This window comes from Bos javanicus, chromosome 5 (assembly GCF_032452875.1).
Source record: "Bos javanicus breed banteng chromosome 5, ARS-OSU_banteng_1.0, whole genome shotgun sequence".
NCBI lineage: Eukaryota > Metazoa > Chordata > Mammalia > Artiodactyla > Bovidae > Bos > Bos javanicus.
This window is the reverse complement of record NC_083872.1, coordinates 103,058,162-103,078,227: the sequence shown is the minus strand read 5'-3', so window position 1 is coordinate 103,078,227 and position 20,066 is coordinate 103,058,162. Positions and strand designations below refer to the sequence as shown.

The following is a 20,066-nucleotide window of genomic DNA, read 5'->3' as shown; positions in this document are numbered from 1 at the left end:
TAAGCAATATGTGTAGACTTCAGTCATGTACCCAGAGGAGCAAAGAGAACATTCCCAGCCCCAAGAGTCACTGTTGCCTCCAATAACTGGCCTCCCTCCTCTCCAGGGAAAACTGCTTATCTAACTTCTACTATCATAGAGTGTTTTATCAGTTTTTGAACTTTATATAAAATGATGCAGTGTGTTTTCTTTTGTGTGTGACTTCTTCGACTCAACATTATGTTTAGGATTCACTGATGATGTTGTTTATAGCAGTACTTTATTCATTTTTATTACTGTAGAATATTGCTTTCATTGATAACATGGCCATTGATCCATTCAACTGATGTTAGAGATTTGAGTTGTTTCCTGCTCTTGACTATTATAAATATGATGCTAGAATGTAGCATGACAATGACTTGGGGCACAAATATATGTTACTTATTTTGTGTGTTTAACACTTGGTCTTTTCTTTTTCTAAATGGTACAGGATCCTTTGATAAAGCAAGTTTTTAATTTGAAGGAAATATTAATACAATTGCCAACTTTTCCCTGTATATTTAATACTTCTTATATCCCTTTAAAAAGAACTTTCCCTTCTCCAAGATCATGAAAATATTCTCTTAGAGTATCTTCCAAAAGTTTCTTTTTCTCTTGCATGTAATTGTACCTTCCTTCTGGGGTTGATATCTGTGTAAGATAAGTCATGTTTCACATGGACATCCAATTCACTCAGAATCTTTTTCTGGAGAGACTTTTTCCCCCTGCAGTGCTACCTTTATCTTAAGCAGAAGAGCACATACGTCTGAGTCCTTTTAAAGACTCTGTATTCTGTTCCACTGTATCATTTGTCTATCTTTGCACCAATACTGCATTTTCTTAATTACTATAACTTTATAATAAGTCTAGATAATTTTAATTTACAGGGGTTACTTTATATTAACTCCTTTAACTTTGTTCCTTTTCTTACTGACTGTGTTGGTCATTCTTGGTATTTTGTATTTTGTCTAAATTTTGGAATCTGCTTGTTATTTTTCACACTCCCTAAAAAATTAGCATAAGAGTATTTTGATTAAGATTAGATTTAATCTACATAGAAATTTGGGAATGACTGACTTTGACAATTTTGGATCTCTCAATTCATTGACATAATTTTTATTGTTGTTTAGTCACAAAGTTGCATCCAAGTGTTTTGTGACCCATGGACTGCAGTCTGCCAGGCTCCTTTGTCCATGGGATTTCCCAGGCAAGAATACTGGAGTGGGTTGCCATGCCCTCCTCCAGGGCTTCTTCCTGACCCTGATATTGAACCAGATATTGAACCCACTTCTGCACTGGCAGGCAGATTCTTTACTACTGAGCCATCTGGGAAGCCATTGACATAATATATCCCTCCATTTAGCTAGGTCTTGAATTTCTCTCAGAAGTTTTGTCCACCTTCTTCTACATTTTTCCTAAGCATTTTATTTATTTTTTATGTTATTAGTATTTCTTTTATGGACGATGTCCTAGGAATGAATTATCTCTGACTTGTTTTCACCTTTTAACATTTTTTTTTAAATTTTGATGTAATATGAGACACTGAAAAGTTAGAAGAATAATATAAACATTTCCAGATGACCTTTAACTGGAATCCCTCAATGCTAGTTTTTGGTTCATTCTGTCTCATTTCTCTCTGAACATATAAAATCTTTCTGGATTAGGTTGCTGTCATGATGTCCCTTTACCACTAAAATACTATGAGGAATTTCCTTAGTAACCACAGGTTCAGTCCAGTTCTCAGCTGATTGCAGCCCCAGATGATACCTAAGTGCAAGCACTGAAAGACCCCAAAACAGAACTGTTGAGCCTTTCCCAAATTGCTGACTCAGGAAGTCTTAAGCAAAATGAAGTATATATTTTTTCCTCCAGTGGCTAAATTTTGGGGGGAAATTTGTTACACAGCAGTATAACCAGGACACTTACCATGTGACCTGCAGTTAGGTTGGTGCAATAGTCATTGCTGTTTTGCATTATTGAAATTTGCCATTTGATCTTGGAATGCATTCTTAAATAAATTTGGTTATGTTACACATCATTTAATGTGTATTTATTGCTTTTTATTTTGCTAATGGTTTATTACTTGCTGCTTATTTCATATGTATTTTAGACTATAGACATGATGTTAGACACAGAGCAATTTCAAGTGATTTTCTTATTCGAGTTCAAAATGGGTCGTAAAGCAGCAGAGACAACTTGCAACATCAACAATGCATTTGGTCCAGGAACTGCTAATGAACATATAGTTCAGTGGTTGTTCAAGAAGATTTGCAGGGCTTCCCTGGTGGCTCTATGGTAAAGAATCCGCCTGCCAATGCGGGAGACATGGGTTCAATCCCTAGTCCAGGAAGACGCCACATGCTGCAGAGCAGCTAAGCCTGTGCACCACAACTATTGAGCCTGTGCTCTAGAGCCTGGGAACCACAACTACTGAAGCCCAGAAGCCCTAGAGCTTGTTCTCCGTAACATGAGAAGCACCACAGTGAGAAGCCTGCGCACTGTAACAAAGACTAGTTCCCACTCGCCACAACTAGAGAAAAGCCTGAGCAGCAGCAAACACCCTGCAAAGCCAAAAATAAATAAATAATAAAGAATTTTATTTAAATGAAGTTTTGCAAAGGAGATGAGAACCTTGAAGATGAGGAGTGCAATGGCCCGCCATTGAAAGTTGACAACAACCAATTAGAGCAATCATCAAAGCTGATCCTTTTACAATTACATGAGAAGTTGCCTAAGAACTGAATGTTGACCTTTCTACAGTCGTTGGGCATTTGAAGCAAACGCCAAAAGGTGAAAAAACTTGATAAGTGGGTGCCTCATGAGCTGACCACAAATCAAAAAACTTGTCATTTTGAAGCATTATCTTCTCTTATTTTACACAACAACAATGAACCATTTCTCAATTGAATTGTGACCTGTGATGAAAAGTGGATTTTATATGACAACTGGAGATGACCAGCTCAGTGGTGGGACTGAGAAGAAGCTGCAAAGCACTTCCCAAGGCCAAACTTGCTGCCAGTCTGATCCACTACAGCTTTCTGAATCCCAGCGAAACCATTACATCTGGAAAGTATGCTCAGCAAATCACTGAGATGCACTAAAAACTGCAACACCTGCAGTCGGCATTGGTCAACAGAAAGGTGCCAATTCTTCTCCGTGGCAACGCCTGGCCACACATCACACAACCAACGCTTCAGAAGTTTAACGAGTTGGGCTACGAAGTTTTGCCTCATCTGCCATATTCACCTGACCTCCCGTCAACTGAATACCACTTCTTCAAACATCTTGACAACTTTTTGCAGAGAAAATGCTTCCACAACCAACAGGAGGCAGAAAATGCTTTGCAAGAGTTCATCAAATCCCAAAGCACAGCTTTACACTACAAGAAAAAACAAACTAATTTCTCGTTGGCAAAAATATGTTGATTGTAATGGTTCCTATTTTGATTAATAAAGATATGTCTGAGCCTAATTATAATGATTTAAAATTCGTGGTCTGAAACCGCAGTGATGTTTGCACCAACCTAATAGAATATTTGTCCTCTGATCTTCTGTATTAATAACTGCCTTATGCTGATCTAATGTGCTTATACATTCATTCTTTAGTTCTTAAATTCAAATATTAAGTTTCTTAGCTCTAGAACTTTTATTTCTTTTTTTGTTAAAATTTCTCTGCCAAGAAAAACATCTTGTCAATTAATCTTAAGAGCACTGTAATCAGGGCTATTTAAATTCTCTGTCAGGTAACTCTAATAGTTGAATATTTGGGGAAATTTTGGGGAATGTCTTCTTTTTCCTTTTGATTTTCCATTTGATGTCTTTTATATGAGTTTTTTTCCCTTCTGTTAGTGACAGACACGGAAGATGAAAACTTTTAGAAATCTTTCAGAAAAGATTTTGTTTTGTTTCTTCTATTTTGATATAGATTTAGGTATAGAACCCACTATTTAACTCATTCTCAGTGTAAAGCTTGGCTTAAACAAAAATTGTGGCACTGTCAGAAGCAGACCTCTCCATGGAGAAACTGAACTCTATAATAACTTCACTGCTGTTACAGCTTTCATCTCAAACACCATCACTAGGTTATTATTTAGTTTAATTCAGTTTCCTGTTCTTCAACCCAACCAGACCCCTGATCATTGCTGTTTCTGCAGGAAACCAGACCCGGGTGCTGCCCCAGTGCAACGACTCCGTGTCTGAACCAGCAGGCTCTGTGGCCTCACAGGAGAGCGCCCCCTACTGCTTAGGTGAGAGTCCCACAGGACAGAAGATGCTACTCAACCCCTGAGGTCACCACCCCATTGTCCCATTTCTCTCTCCTCAGACAGCAGGCAGCTCCGCCTGGTGGACGGGGGTGGTCCCTGCGCTGGGAGAGTGGAGATCCTTGACCAGGGCTCCTGGGGCACCATCTGTGATGATGGCTGGGACCTGGACGATGCCCGCGTGGTGTGCAGGCAGCTGGGCTGTGGAGAAGCCCTCAATGCCACAAGGTCAGCTCACTTTGGGGAAGGGCCAGGGCCCATCTGGCTGGACGACCTGAACTGCACAGGAAAGGAGTCCCACGTGTGGAGGTGCCCTTCCCGGGGCTGGGGGCGGCACGACTGCAGACACAAGGAGGACGCTGGGGTCATCTGCTCAGGTCTGTGCTGCACACTGTCCACAGGCTGGGGGAGGGGTGGGGCCTTGGAGGACGGGGTCTGAGCCCTGAGGGAGAGATGCTGAAAGGACCAGCGAAGGAGGCTTCCTCCCATGGAGCCTGTCTTTCCAACAGACATGAAGACTGGGTGCTTTCACTTCCTCCTGAGGCAGCTGAGATTCTGATCCTTTATTCTCAGTAGTGTTACCTGACAGAGCTGTTTCTTACAGTTAACACTTGAAAGCAGGGCTCACTCTGCGGTTATCCGTGGAAGAAACACCTGGAAATCCTAGGTTTCCCAGGTTGTGCTAGTGGTAAAGAACCTGCCTGCCATTGCAGGAGATGTAAAAGATGTGGGTTCAGTCCTTGGGTTAGGAAGATCCCCTGGAGGAGGGCATGGCAACCCATTCCAGTATTCTTGCCTGAGAATCCCATGGGCAGAGGAGACTGACATAGTGAAAACTCAGATTTTTCCTTTACAGTTATGTTTGCTAGGAGTCTAACTAGGGTCTCTGTGGGCCTACATCCAAGTGTCCACAGGGCTGCATTCTTCCTGGAGTCTCTGGGGAGGACTCCTTTCCCAGCCTTTTGTGGTTTCTGTGTGGCCTCATTTCTTGGCTCAGGGCCCTCTTTATTCTTCTTCAGACAACAGTGCTCTTCCAACTGTTCTCCCTCACTCACATTTCCCTCTGACTGGAGCTGGGAAAGATGATGCATTTCTCAGAATAGCAGGTTTAAAGATGTGTAAGGCTGGGCTCACATGGTTAATCCACAATATTTGAGTTTTATGTCTCCATCCCAAGGTCCTTATTAATCACGTCTGTAAAATCTCTTTTGAAATGTAAGGTGACTGTCACACGTTCGGGGATTAGGCTGTGGACATCTCTGTGGGTCCATTATTCTGTCAACTACCTCACTGTCCACATCATTTTCTGTTCTTTTAGAAGTTTTGTCAGGAATCAGAATTCAGCTCCCGTCACTGCAGCTGCCCAGTTTGGTCTTCCTCTCTGTTCATATCTACATTGTTGTGGTAGAAATAGGTATATAGACATTAATGGACAAAGTCAGGTGAAAGGGAGGTAAAAGTCAGTCTTGTCACCCAGTGGGCATCTCCTCCGCTGGGTCAGGGGTGTATGGGCACTATTTCTGGGGTAGAGGAAAACCCAGAGCTCTGAGTGGAGTGCTCACTGTGTCCTGTCTCCTCCCTTTCGATCTTAGAGTTCCTGGCCCTCAGGATGGTCAGCGGGGACCAGGAGTGTGCTGGGTGGCTGGAAGTTTTCTACAACGGGACCTGGGGTAGCGTCTGCCGCAGCCCCATGGATGATGTCACCGTGTCCATCATCTGCAGTCAGCTTGGCTGTGGGGACAGTGGAAGTCTCAACACCTCTGTTGGTCTCAGGGAAGGTTCTAGACCCCACTGGGTAGATGGAATCCAGTGCCAGAGAACTGACCCCTCTCTCTGGCAGTGTCCTTCTGACCCTTGGAATTACAACTCATGCTCTCCAAAGGAGGAAGCCTACATCTTGTGTGCAGGTGACTTACTCTCTGTTTCTGTGTCACTGCCAACCATGTAGGATGTCATTAGTATGATTTCATATTTTCAAACCTAATTGATGGGTTTTGGTTGAGTCTACAAAATGTAGGTGTATATTTGTATTTGTCTCTGTGTCTGTTTGTTTGCTGTTGTTATGGTAAACAACTAATTAGATAAAGTAATTTCAGCTGCTGATAACATGCAGTGAACCTCTCAGCCAAGTAGATGATGAAGCTTCTGTGGTCTCTTGTCATTTGACTGTGACAAAAAACCTTAGATACTCATGTTTGGGGACAAGACCTCCCCCAGCTATTCCTGATCCACTGTATCCCTGCTGTTTGCAGTAAGAAGACCCAAGAGCTGTCCAACTGCTGCCCCCTGCACAGGTATGTCAGCCCCCTCCCCTGTGGCTTCCAGGGGCTCCTTCCTCCACCAGGGCAGTCACAGGAGAGGCTGCTGCCTTTTCAGACAGAGAGAAGCTCCGGCTCAGAGGAGGAGACAGCGAGTGCTCAGGGCGGGTGGAGGTCTGGCACAGCGGCTCCTGGGGCACTGTGTGCGATGACTCCTGGAGCCTGGCAGAGGCTGAGGTGGTGTGTCAGCAGCTGGGCTGTGGCCAGGCCCTGGAAGCCGTGCGGGCTGCGACATTCGGCCCTGGAAATGGGAGCATCTGGCTGGACGAGGTGCGGTGTGGGGGCCAGGAGTCTTCCCTGTGGGACTGTGCTGCGGAGCCCTGGGGGCAGAGTGACTGCAAGCACAAGGAGGATGCTGGTGTGAGGTGCTCTGGTGAGTGAGGGGCTCAGGGTCCACCCTGGGTGAGCTGGGGCAGCGCAGGGGCAGTGGGCTGGGCCGGGCGTGGTGGGGAGTTGTATTCAGACAGTGTCCAGGTCCTAGGGCCCTGATCTATGATACAGAAGCTGGGAGAACTGGACACTGATGTTGTGGAGACTGAGGGGTGATTTCAGGCTCAGGAGGGAAAAGATTTGCCCTGCGTTCTGGCCAATTCTTCTTCCCCATACTACTGTTTTTCTCTTTAGGTGTAAGGACAACACTGCCCACGACTACAGCAGGTACTGTGATCCATCCATGGGCAAGGGAGAATACTCAGTACTGGGGACATGTTCTGTGGGCTCTCTGACAGCTCCGAATAAGAAAGAGTCTGAGGAGCCATGGCTGTTGGGGAGCAGCCAGGGCATTACACTGGGGAAATCCCCTGCCTTGATGTCCAGGGTCAAATATTCTCATGCCCGGGGTCCAAGGAAGTCTGGTTTCCATGTTATAGAATCTAAGGAACTCCCACCCGACCTTGAGTGTTGCTCCTCATCAGAGAGGTGCAGGTCCCTGGACTGTTTGATGTTCTGTTTCCTGAAGCCCAAGGAGAAGGGATGAGCTGGGTCCTCAGAGGCTGTCTCAGCAGGGCAGCTCCCTGACAATCCCCATCTCTGCCTCGGGGCCACACTGGCCAGAGTGGAGTCGAATTGTCTCAGGACGAGACCTGGGGGAACCCTGACACTCTCTGAAGCTGAGACGCCATTGTCCGGAGCTCCTGAAAATGCTGACACATTTCTCTGTGCCCAAGAGTATCTCCAGCCCTTTTTCCTGTTCTCCTTAGGGACCAGAACAACCTCAAATCCTCTCCCTGGCATCTTCTCCCTGCCTGGGATCCTCTGCCTCATCCTGGGGGCCCTTCTCTTCCTGGTCCTCATCATCTTTGTGACTCAGCTACTCAGATGGAGAGCAGAGCGCAGAGGTGGGCTGCAGGGGGAACTGGGGACCAGGAGAGTGTGTGGAGGCGGGAAATGGGGCAGGTGTGAGGAGGGGAACCTGGGCCAGTTACTATTCTGAGTTGCAGACTCCATGTGCTCCGTGTTGAGCTCTAAGGGCTGAGTAGACAGAGCTTTTAGGACTGGGGTGTGAACTCTCATAAGTCATGGCCTGTCCTGTGAGACCAGACAGAGTTGGCGCTGAGCTGTAATCAGGGTCAGACGAGGGGAGAAGGTGCTGACATGGTGCATGGGGTAGGAGATGATGCTGAGGTCCTGGCAGCCCCCATGTGAGCACCAGGGAGATAAAGGTGGGCTGGCTGGATTGGGGTACCTGGGGAAGCTTCTCTGACCTGCTGAGGGATCTCTCAGCCTTATCCAGCTATGAAGATGCTCTTGCTGAAGCTGTGTATGAGGAGCTCGATTACCTTCTGACCCAGAAGGAAGGTCTGGGCAGCCCAGGTGAGTGTCTCTGTCTGCCCTCCTGGGAGCTCTGGTTGTCACCACCCACTAGCTGTGCACATCTTCTCAGCATCTGCAGACCCCATGTGTGCCCCAGGCTCACAGAGACGGCTCCTCCAAAGAGGCAGGATGGCCTCTCAGAGCCTCGTGACCTCCCAGCCTCTGTCTACACTGCAAAAGCCAGGCTTGTCCCTTCTCAGCCTTAACACAGGTCCCGTGGGTGTGGGGAGGTTCATGCTGTGTGTTGTGTGATGTTTGTCTCCACATGAGGCTTCCCATCAGATTTCTCACTGACTAAACTGCCGTATTACACCAGAGATGGTGAGGACAACAGTGAGTACAGATCCAGTCCAGGAAATAGAGGTGGACCTGCCTCGGCTGGGCTCTGGGGAGGAGAGTTTCCCTCATAGAGAGGAGATTTAAGGGGAATGGTTTTCCTTTGATGGACCAGAGGCAACCCTTGTGTCCAGATGGGGTTCATCCTTCTTCTCTGGCAGTTCTGTGATGTCTCATGTTGGGGCTGGTCTCTCTGTGTCCAGAATCACAACAGGCACACAATGTTTTAAAAAAATAACATCTGTAAAGCACAATTTGTCAAAATATTTTAGCAATGCTCAGTGGTGAAAGAGTTGCTTTGAGATATGTAGTTTCCCCCAGAAAATATTAAGATATGTAAAATCATGTTTTGGCTTATGGACACATCAAAATGAAACATGGTCTTAGAGAAAAAAGTCTTTTGAAACAAGGAGTGATTGGTGCCTTTATTCAGAAACTCAGAAACTCTGGGTCAGAAGGTATCTTAGGTATTCCCCAGACCAACCCACCCACTGCGGTTTCATCCACTCCCTTGTCTGCTCTTGGAACCCCCAGATCAGAGGACTGATGTCCCTGCTGAAAATTACGATGATGCTGAAGAAGTACCAGTGCCTGGAACTCCTTCTGCCTCTCAGGGGAATGAGGAGGAAGTGTTCCCAGAGAAGGAGGATGGGGTGAGGTCCTCTCAGACAGGTGAGTGGGGTCAGTTCATCCCCTGCAATCTTTCTATCTGAAAAGAGTGAATTTTTGCTCCTCAATGCCCAGCCTCCCTAGAGATTCAAAATATAGGTAATCTCATATATTTGGTAGCATCATCTTGAACATATGCCATATTTAATGCTGTCAGACTCCTTGCAAGGAGTGAGGAATCACTCTGCTTTTGGCATTTATGTCTCCATAATGTGACATAAACATCACTTTGTATGTGATATACTTGCATAAACGTTTATAGATTACAGAATCTCCTGGTGGTCCAGAGGTTAGGATTCTGCACTTTCACTGCTAGGGCCTAGGTTCAACCCTGGTCAAGGAACTAAGATCCCACAAACATTGTGTCATGGCTGAAAGAGAAACTTATCAATTAATTCAACATGTTTAAAAGAAAGCTAAGTGCTGAAGAATTGATGCTTTTGAACTGTAGTGTTGGAGAAGACTCTTCCGAGACCCTTGGATGGCAAGGAGATCAGCCCAGTCAATTTAAAGGAAATCAACCTTGAATATTCATTGGTAGGACGGAGCTGAAGTAGAAGCTCCAATACCTTGGCCACCTTATGCGAAGAACTGACTGCTTAGAAAAGACCCTGATGCTGGGAAAGATTGAAGGCAGGAGGAGAAGGAGATGACAGAGGATGAAATGGTTGGATGGCATCACCGACTCAATGGATATGAGTTTGAGCAAGCTCTGGGAGTTGGTAATAGACAGGGAAGCCTTTGTGCTGCAGTCCATGGGGTCACAGAGAGTCAGGCATGACTGATTGACTGAACTGAATCAAATTCAAAGGTGGAACAAGTGTTTTAATAATATCTTTACACTGTCACATACATGAAGGCAAACCATTCAATATCACAGTAATCCAGGTCTATGCTGAATCAGTAATGCTAAAGAAGCTGAAGTTGCTGTTCTGTGATAACCTACATGACCTTTTAGAACAATCACCTAAAAAAGATGTCCTTTTGATTATAAGGGACTGGAATGCAAAAGTAGGAAGTCAAGAGATACCTGGAGTAACAGCCAAATTTGGCCTCGGAATACAAAATGAGGCAAGGCAAAGGCTAATAGAGTTTTGCCAAGAGAACACACTGGTCATAACAAACACCCTCTTCCAACAACACAAGAAAGGACTCTACACATGGACATCATCAGATGGTCAGTACCGCAATCAGATTAATTATATTTTTTGCAACCAAAGATGGAGACACTCTATACTGACAGCAAATACAAGATTGAGAGCTGACTGTGGCTCAGATCATGAACTCCTTATTGCCAAATTCAGACTTGAAGCAAGTAGAGAAACCCACTAGACCATTCAGGTATGACCTAAATCAAATTCCTTATGATTATACAGTAGAAGTGACAAATAGATTCAGGGGATTACGTCTGATAGGCAGAATGCCTGATGAATTATGGACAGAGGTTCATGACATTATACAGGAGGCAGGGATCAAGACCATCCCCAAGAAACAGAAATGTAAAAAGGCAAAATGGCTGTCTGAGGAGGCCTTACAAATAGCTGAGAAAAGACGAAAAGTGAAAACAAAGGAGAAAAGGAAAGATATATCCATTTGAATACAGAGTTCCAAAGAATAGCAAGGAGATATAAGAAAGCCTTCCTCACTGATCAATGCAAAGAAACAGAGGAAAACAATGGAATGGGAAAGACTAGAGATCTGGTCAAAACAATATACCAAGATACCGAGGGAATATTTCATGCAAAGATGGGTACAATTAAGGACAGAAATGTTATGGACCTAACAGAAGCAGAAGATATTAAGAAGAGGTGGCAAGAACACACAGAAGAACTATACAAAAAAATCTTCATGACCCAGATAATCATGATGGTGTGATCACTCACCTAGAGCCAGATATCCTGGAGTGTGAAGTCAAGTGGGCCTTAGGAAGCATCACTCTGAACAAAGCTAGTGGAGGTGATGGAATACCAGTTGAGTTCTTTCAAATCCTAAAAGATGATGCTGTGAAAGTGCTGCACTCAATATGCCAGCAAATTTGGAAAACTTAGCAGTAGCCACAGGACTGGAAAAGGTCAGTTTTCATTCCAATCCCAAAGAAAGGCAATGCCAAAGAGTGTTCAAACCACCACACAATTGCACTCATATCACACGCTAGCAAAGTAATGCTCAAAATTCTCCAAGCCAGGCTTCAGCAGGTCATGAACTGTGAACTTCTAGATGTTCAAACTGGACTTAGAAAAGGCAAAGGAATCAGAGATCAAATTGCCAAAATTCGCTGGATCATCGAAAAAGCAAGAGAGTTTCAGAGAAACATATATTTCTGCTTTATTAACTATGGCAAAGCCTTTGACTGTGTGTATCACAATAAACTGATATTTCAGTAGCTGCAAGAAGACCCTCATTCTCTAGAAAAGAGTGTTTCTCCATCTGAGGGCCTGTGTAGTTTCTGGGGAGGAGATATCTGTGGGGGCACCCGTGATACTATTTGTGGATATTTGGGGACAGGAGTCAAGTCAACTAAGAGCAGACTTGGGTTGTGAGTGAGGAATTCAGATTTTTCCTGTCTCCAGTCTCCCTCTTATTGTGAATTTGCATCTATCACCTGTGAAAGGAGAACATTTAAATTCCTTTTCATGACTCTTACTGTTGCTGGGCATCTCCTTGGTATTGTGTTGCCTGGAAGCAGGTCTCCCAGAGCTCCTGAGCACGGATCTCCTGTGATGCAGGATTTCCCCATGCACTGAGGCCCAGGAGACCACATGCAGTGGATCTGAGAGGACAGCTGGGATGCATCCTCACTGGAACTCATGTGAAATAGCCTGAGCCTCCCTCCCCACACCTGGGTCCCAGGGATGCTTTGTCATAAGCACTTGCTTGACTCCCTTCCACCAGAGGGTTCTGTCCCATCCTCGTGTCTCAGTTCTAATCAAACTTCTCTTTTCTATTTCAGGCTCTTGTCTGAACTTCTCCAGAGAGGCAGCTGATCCTGGGGAAGGAGAAGAGAGCTTCTGGCTGCTCCAGGGGAAAAAAGGGGATGCTGGGTACGATGATGTTGAACTCAGTGCCCTGGGAACATCCCCAGTGACTTTCTCATGATGCTGTATTAACTAGGAGATGAAGCCTCAGATATTCTAATTGCCTGTATTTCAATAGAGTAGTGCTGACCTGGAATTGTGTCATATGAAAATTGCCCAAAATGAAATATTCTGAATAAATTAACTTTTTGCTGTGCTGTTAATTTAGCAAGCTCCATGTCAAATACTTTTAGAGGATTGGTCCTCAAATGCCATCTTTCTCAAAGGAAATGCAATATTAATTGGCTGACCTGCTTTCTCACTTGTCTTAGAGGCTAATGAGGGCATGCTCACAAGTGCTCCAGGTCACTCTTATTTAGAAAAGGATGTAAAATTGGTCTACATTCTCACACTCCTTCCTAACAAGATGAACTCGTGGAAAAACAAAACAAAACAAAACAGTTCTAAACACCTCTGAGATGTCACATCACCAGTTTGTAACTTGTTCTTGGACACCAGCCTGGTATGAGTTTCAAAGCGGAAGGTTGGCTGGTGGAAGAGAATGGATACAGCTTTCCTTATCCTGCCTCAATATTCACAGGGCAATTAATAATCTAACTGTACATAACTACCTCTTCCTTTTTCATCTCTCTTTAATTTCTTTAGTGGATACAGACACCTCTTTGCTCATCTCCCATATCTATTTGATTATCCAAATTTTATAAATCCATTCTTTCTTCTCTATATCTTCCTACTATTTCTTTAGGATGGTGCTATTTCTTGTCTCTCCAAGGATCTCTCCTTCTAAGTGAATTATATCAGTTCATATATATCTTCAAGTTGATGGAAGGCAAATTGGTGCTCACCCACACCCTATATTCAGATGGGACAAGAAGGCAAGAAAGTGGAGACTTAGGCAGAGGGGATCCAAAAGAATGAATGTAGATAGAAAGACCAGGAACATTTGGCTATTTATGTTTCAGAGATATGGATGGAGGCATCTGACATGACTGATCTCTTAGAGGAAGAATTTCAGATCAAGGGGCTTCTTTGAAAACATCTATTTTTCAGATGTTTCAAGATTGTTTCAAGATTGCTTAAACAGTGTCAGACTTTATTTTTTTTTTTTTTTGGCTCCAAAATCACTGCAGATGGTGATTGAGACATGAAATTAAAAGATGCTTACTCCTTGGAAGGAAAGTTATGACCAACCTAGAGAGCATATTCAAAAGCAGAGATATTACTTTGCCAACAAGGGTCCATCTAGTCAAGGCTATGGTTTTTACAGTGGTCGTGTATGGATGTGAGAGTTGGAATGTGAAGAAAGCAGAGTGCTGAATAATTGATGCTTTTGAACTGTGGTGTTGGAGAAGACTCTTGAGAGTCCCTTGGACTTCAGGGAGATCCAACCAGTCCATCCTAAAGGAGATCAGTCCTGGGTGGTCATTGGAGGGACTGATGATGAAGCTGAAACTGCAATATTTTGGCCACCTCATGCGAGGAGTTGACTCATTGGAAAAGACCCTGATGCTGGGAGGGATTGGGGGCAGGAGGAGAAGGGGACGACAGAGGATGAGATGGCTGGATCACATCACTGACTCGATGGACATGAGTTTGGGTGAACTCCGGGAGTTGGTGATGGACATGGAGGCCTGGCATGCTGTGATTAATGGGGTCGTAAAGAGAGGGACAGGACTCAGTGACTGAACTGAACTGAAAAAGTAATTGTTATCATGCTGTGACTCCTCAGTGCAGAGAGAGCTGTCATGAAGAAGTGACAAAGTAAAGATTGCGTTTACACAGCACTACCCCCACAACCCCCCCTGGCCCCCACCCCTATCCCCACTCCCGGTCAATTCCATTGTGGGCATGTGGACAAGCTGCTGCACTAATATAAAACCTGAGAGTGCTGGCCTGGTTGTGAGCTGGACCCACCCAGTTACTTGGTTGATGACTCTGGATGGTTTCTAGGGCTCGAACCTACACTCACGCTTGCAGTCTTCATAGTTCTAGGCTGTGCTTGGGGATGGTAAGATGTCCAGGGCTTCTTCCAGGGCATCTCACATGTCTATTCACTTGGGAAGTGATGAAATAGATGACATATGATGAAATAAGGCACACACACGAAGAAGCTCAGTGAACTTCAAGAAAACACAGATAAACAATGAAATTCAGGAAGACAATATATGAAGAAAATAAGATTAAAAAAAATTCTCATCATCATTATTACTGTTTTCAATTTTTGGTTGCATGAGTCTTTGTTGCTGCACATGGGCTTTCTCCAAATGCAGCAAGCAGGCACTACTCTTCTCTGCGGACAGCACATTTCTCCATGTGTGGCCTTCTCTTATTGTGAACAGGTTCTAGGCACCCAGGCTTCAGGGGTTGCAGCATCGCTTCCTATTTGTAATTTGCGGGTCCTAGAGCTCAGGCTCAGTAATTATTGAGCTAGGGCTCAGTAATTGTTGAGCTAGGGTGTTACTTCACAGAATAAATTCAGAGTTTTTTTTTAAAACAGAGAAAGAAAGCATAAAAAAGAAGTAAACAGGGAGTTTGCTGATGGTTTAGTGGTTAGGATTCAGTGCATTTGCTGCTGTTGTCTGGATTCAGTCCCAGTAGGGGAACTGAGATCCCTTAAGCTTTGCAGTGAGGCAAAGAGAATAACAGAAGAAACAAAACAGAAAAATGAACCAAACAGAGATTCAGTTGCTTAAGATTCAGTTCAGTTCAGTGGTTCAGTCGTGTCCGACTCTTTGCGACCCCATGGACTGCAGCACACCAGGCTTCCCTGTCCATCACGGACTCTTAGAGCTTGCCCAAATTCATGTCCATTGAGTCGGTGATGCCATCATCCAACCGTTTCATCCCCTGTCGTTCCCTTCTCCTCCTGCTGTCAATCTTTCGCAGCATTAGGGTCTTTCCTAATGAGTTAGTTCTTCGCATCAGGTTGTCAAAAGATTGGAGTTTCAACTTCAGCATAAGTCCATCCAATGAATATTCAGGACTGAATTCCTTTAGGATGGACTGGTTAGATCAGTTGCTTAAGACTACAATGAATGAAATGCAACAAAATGAAAAATGCTACCTAGAGCATCAACAACAGCAAAAGACTCTGTAACTTAGAAGGCAGGACCATTGAGATTACCCAGCCAGGGGACAAAGAAAAAGAGGAATGAAAAAGAGTGAAAGAACCTGTGTGAGCTCTGGGGTAACATTCACAGAAACAACTTGGACATTATTGGAGTCCCAGAAGGACAAGAGAGGGAGAAAGGGACACAGATTGTACTTAAAGAAATAATACCAGATAAGTCCCAAATCTGATGAGATTTAGACATCCAAGTACATGTAGCTAATAGGTCACTCTTCAGAATTCATTCAAAATGATCATCCCCAAGACACATTGCTTGTAATCAAGAAAAAGAATTTTACAAGCAGCAAGAGAAAAGTGCTGCTGCTGCTGCTAAGTCACGTCAGTCGTGTCCGACTCTGTGCGACCCCATAGACTGCAGCCCACCAGGCTCCCCCGTCCCTGGGATCCTCCAGGCAAGAACACTGGAGTGGGTTGCCATTTCCTTCTCCAAGAGAAAAGTAAGTGCTCAAAAAAAGAAATTCCCTTAAAAATATCAGTGGACTTTTTAGTAGAAACCTGACTGTCCAGGAGAGAAAGGATGATATATTCAAACTTATGGGAAAAAAAAGCCTACCACCCAAGAATATTTTTCTCAGGAAGGTTGTTTTTCATAAATGAAGATGATATGAAGACTTTCCCAAGCAAACAACAGTTGAGGGGATTCACCACACTAGGCTTGTCTTACAAGATTGCTGAGGGGAGTTCCTCAAACTAAATGAAGGATGCTAATTTTTATATGAAAGAAGTGAAAATATGCAACAGACTTGTAAGTGTAAATACTGCATCCAATTCAGCATACTCTGACACTGTAATATGGTAGTGTGCTAATCAGTTAGCTTTAGTCTAAAGAAAGTATTAAAATAGCTATAGAGAAAAATATTTTGTTAGTGGATATACAATATAGAGAGTGGTAAATTGTGACATCCAAAACAAAATGTGTAGAAGGGGATAAAAAGGTAGAGCTTTTGCATATCATTGGAATTAATTTGTTATCAGTACAGTATTTACTGTTGTCCCTCTAAGATGTTTTATGTGAGCCATGTGGCAACAGAAATGTAAAAATCTACAGTAGATTCACAAAAAGTAACAAGAAGGGACTCAAAGAGCAACAGTATCCAAAATTATCAGTTCACAGTTCTAACTGTTGTGCAGAACAATTGAGTTGTCCTGGTCTCCACATCATCTTTCAAGATCAGCTGAAGAGGACTCTCCTTCGAAAAGTGAAAGACTAATTAAGCTGTGTGTTATTTTAAGCCAAAGAAGTCTTTGGGCACCTCATCTGCTTCCTTACGTCATATCAATGGTGCAGCTGTACTTTTTTAATTGCAAATCTTCTTCCTGTGATATTGCTGTGTGGTTTTAATGAAAAAACTGCCAATGATAAATCATGTGAATATCCTGTCTCCTCAGTTGGGTTTGATTAAGACTTATTAAGAAGCCACATGTAGGTACTTTGTGGTTTGTCTTGTGTATGCTTAGAGAGAGAGATTTGCAGTGTTCGTTGTGACATATTTGTAGGTGATAGCTGCTTGTTTTTGAAAACCAAATTCTGCCTTGCTAATTGCCAGAAACATTTGTCTTTAAAACAAAAGTATTAGCTAAATGATGTTTTCAGAAAGATTTTTTGTATTTAAGATAATTTATCTTCAATATTTAGTACAGTGCCATTCAGCCATTCAATAAATATTAGCTGAGCATCTGTGAAGTTATAAAGAGGGGAAATATAGAGCTTATACACAGGCACAGTCCTCACTCCAATCCTGGGCCCTAGCAAGGCCTCAGACAATGCCTGCAGACTGCAGGAGCCTTGGTTAGCATGCCCAGATTGGGAAACATTCGATGACAAGGAAAAGAGATCTGTTCACAGAGTCTTTGATGTTAAAGGAGGAACACATTGCTGTATTTTCCAGTGTTCTGAGGCTGGTCTGCGGGCAGGACTCAGCTGCACCAAAGCTCCATGTGCAATAGAGCCTCAGTTCATAGACTTTGAGTCTGAGCAATCACTCAGGCTTTGAACTCTGAGTGCCACCCCAGAGGCACTAACCTTAGGTTGCAGTGGTTTAAGAATCACCACCCACAAGAACTCAATAGCTCTGCAGTTGGTAATTACATCAGCTCTGAGCATAGGTGGGTTAATCATGAAGTTAATGAAACCTGTTCTTCAGAGCCTCTCCTTGCACCAGCCCCTTCCAAGTCCCAAGGGGGGCCCTAGGGCTGTGGTTGAAGCAGAGAGGACTCTATGATCCTTGCCCCTTCACTGTGTCTTCTGCGTGCCTTTTGCCTGTGGAAAACTTTAGTCAAAGAATATGTTTAATTGGAGAAGCGAGAAATGTGGAAACAAAGGAAAACAGTCAGAGGAGACTAACTAATAATAATGTACTCATTAAGCACAGTCAAGGACGTTTAGTTGTTTCTCAAGGGTTATAGATGATATTCTGAGCCATGTGCTGTGAGCTGTCTTATAGACACAAAACACCAGGTGGAGCAGTGAACTACATGATGACCACACTGTACCCTGGACTTGAGCATCCACAATTCTGAGAACTGACCACAAAGACATGGGAACAAGTACACACAGGTACTAAAGATTAACTGTACCTAAAACAACCAGTGGATGTTTTGGATGGCATCACCAACTTGATGGACATGAGTATGAGCGAGCTCTGGGAGTTGGTGATGGACAGGAAAGCCTGTTGTGCGGCAGCCCATGGGGTCACAAAGAGTTGGACTCGACTGAGTGACTGAAATGAACTGAAGACAACCAAGATGATGCTAATCAGACCACTGATGACCAATTTGAAGATGACTGTTAGAGATGACTGTGCTGTTTCTGCATATAACCTCCCCCAACCCCAGCTCTGCTATATAAGCTCTCACCCTCTTCTTGTCATGGGGTGGGTGGAGTCGGCCCTTGTACCGATGTCCACCACCGTCCCCGCCAGTTGCTGGCATCTGAAATAAAACAAACTTTTCTTTCCACCAACCTGGCCTGTATACTGGCTTTTGAGCGGTTAGCAGCTGGACCCCTCACACATACCTTTCGGTTGCATGGTCACAAGGAGATAGGTTTTGAATGTGCCATTTGCTTCAGTTGAGGGGAAAAAAATTCAGCAAAATTATTTCTTACCCAAAGGTGAAGAATTTAATGAACTACATGGAGAACTAAATCCAGGAATCAGATTTGTTCTGGAAATCAAGAAGAAACAGAAGAGGTTTGGAAAGTACATGCTGCTTTTCATTAGTACAGGATTGGTGGAATGTAAAAATAAGATCAAAGATGATGAACTGACTAACTCAGAGCTGTTTAAGGATGAAGGTCAAGATGCTCAGAGACAAAAATGGGGAAATGGAAGCACAACTGTCAGCACAGACTGATGTAAAGGGAGGAGGAGCTGCACCAGGTGTGGATGCTCTTAAGCAGAAGTTTGGATCCAGTTGTTGGTTAATCAGTGATGGTGACTAGGAATCAACCAAGCCCCAAAGAGGAATCAAGTTGAGACCTGAGGGAGCAGCGTGGGATGAAGACACAGAAGGAAGAGGAGATCCAGAAAAGTACCTGCTTCATGTGGCAGATTTTGTCTTCCTTTCACGTCTTCAGAATAGGCTCTGTTCTGATGCTGGAACAACTGACTCCAAAATCTCAGAAGGAACACACACATGCATACACACATTCATTACCAACCTGCAAAAGTACTGTGGTCAGTGAGGCTCCACTAGCTTACACGTGTACCAAGTGGAACACGCAGCTTCTGGGGCAGGAAAGAGAGAAACCAGAGAGTCGCATGGGGTTTTCATGCCTCTACTCAGAAGTGACACAGGTCACAACACCCACGTTTCATTGGCCAGAATGAGTCACTGGGAGACAGAGAAAGAGCTATTTGATGAATATTACTATTGATGCCACGTCCTTGGTAGCAATGCTGTCAGTTTTTTTTTTTTTTTCCTTGCCTTGGTGAAGTTTCTGAGGTACAATTTTGTGCAGAAATTAAATGTCATTAGACCATCCCCAGAATGGGATTTGAAGAAGGCCTTCTGTATCTGGTTCCTTCGTCTGGTGTGTCTCTGGCTCCTTACTCCACTTCTGTCTGTGCTGAGTGGGAGTAGTCAGATTCATGTCTCCCCTGCCCCCACCACCCTCCCCACTAGTATCACTAACTGCAGGGTGATTTCAGCATTTGTTTATGCATTCATTTCTTTCTTTATCCACTATTTGTTAAGCTCTCTCTATGTGTCTTTACTTGACTTTAAAGAGATATTGAAGAGTAAGACACAATACTTCCTCTCAAGAAGCCCCCACTTTAGAGACAGTGAGCAAGGTTTTACAGATTAAATAAACACAGCAGTAATTTTGAGCTGGAGGAATTAGAAAGAGTTCATAGACGTGACAACTCTGTGCTCTTAAAAACAAGAGAAGACTTATGAATTTTCTTTCTGTAATGGGCTTAAAAATGTGTCCCTAGGCAATGGCACCCCACTCCAGTACTCTTGCCTGGAAAACCCATGGACGG

General features: G+C 43.9%; 1 protein-coding gene and 1 long non-coding RNA gene across 2 annotated transcripts in view; one reads left to right on the top strand and one right to left on the bottom strand.

Moving 5' to 3' along the window:
• LOC133248200 (antigen WC1.1-like) overlaps nt 1–12,652 on the top strand; it is a 62,232-nt gene extending 49,580 nt beyond the window's left edge. The window contains exons 11-20 of the mRNA XM_061418020.1: nt 4,172–4,264; nt 4,342–4,656; nt 5,872–6,186; nt 6,532–6,573; nt 6,656–6,970; nt 7,222–7,254; nt 7,797–7,934; nt 8,320–8,409; nt 9,280–9,417; nt 12,365–12,652. Of these exons, the coding sequence (XP_061274004.1) occupies nt 4,172–4,264; nt 4,342–4,656; nt 5,872–6,186; nt 6,532–6,573; nt 6,656–6,970; nt 7,222–7,254; nt 7,797–7,934; nt 8,320–8,409; nt 9,280–9,417; nt 12,365–12,510 (1,625 nt within the window). The 3' untranslated portion in view covers nt 12,511–12,652. The remainder of the gene's footprint in view (nt 1–4,171; nt 4,265–4,341; nt 4,657–5,871; nt 6,187–6,531; nt 6,574–6,655; nt 6,971–7,221; nt 7,255–7,796; nt 7,935–8,319; nt 8,410–9,279; nt 9,418–12,364) is intronic.
• LOC133248205 (uncharacterized) lies at nt 3,714–19,849 on the bottom strand. The gene is made up of 2 exons (XR_009736635.1): nt 19,241–19,849; nt 3,714–5,670 (listed from the first exon to the last, which is right to left on the bottom strand). It is a non-coding gene; the product is annotated as an uncharacterized LOC133248205 (long non-coding RNA).
• Between the last annotated feature and the right edge of the window lie 217 nt (nt 19,850–20,066).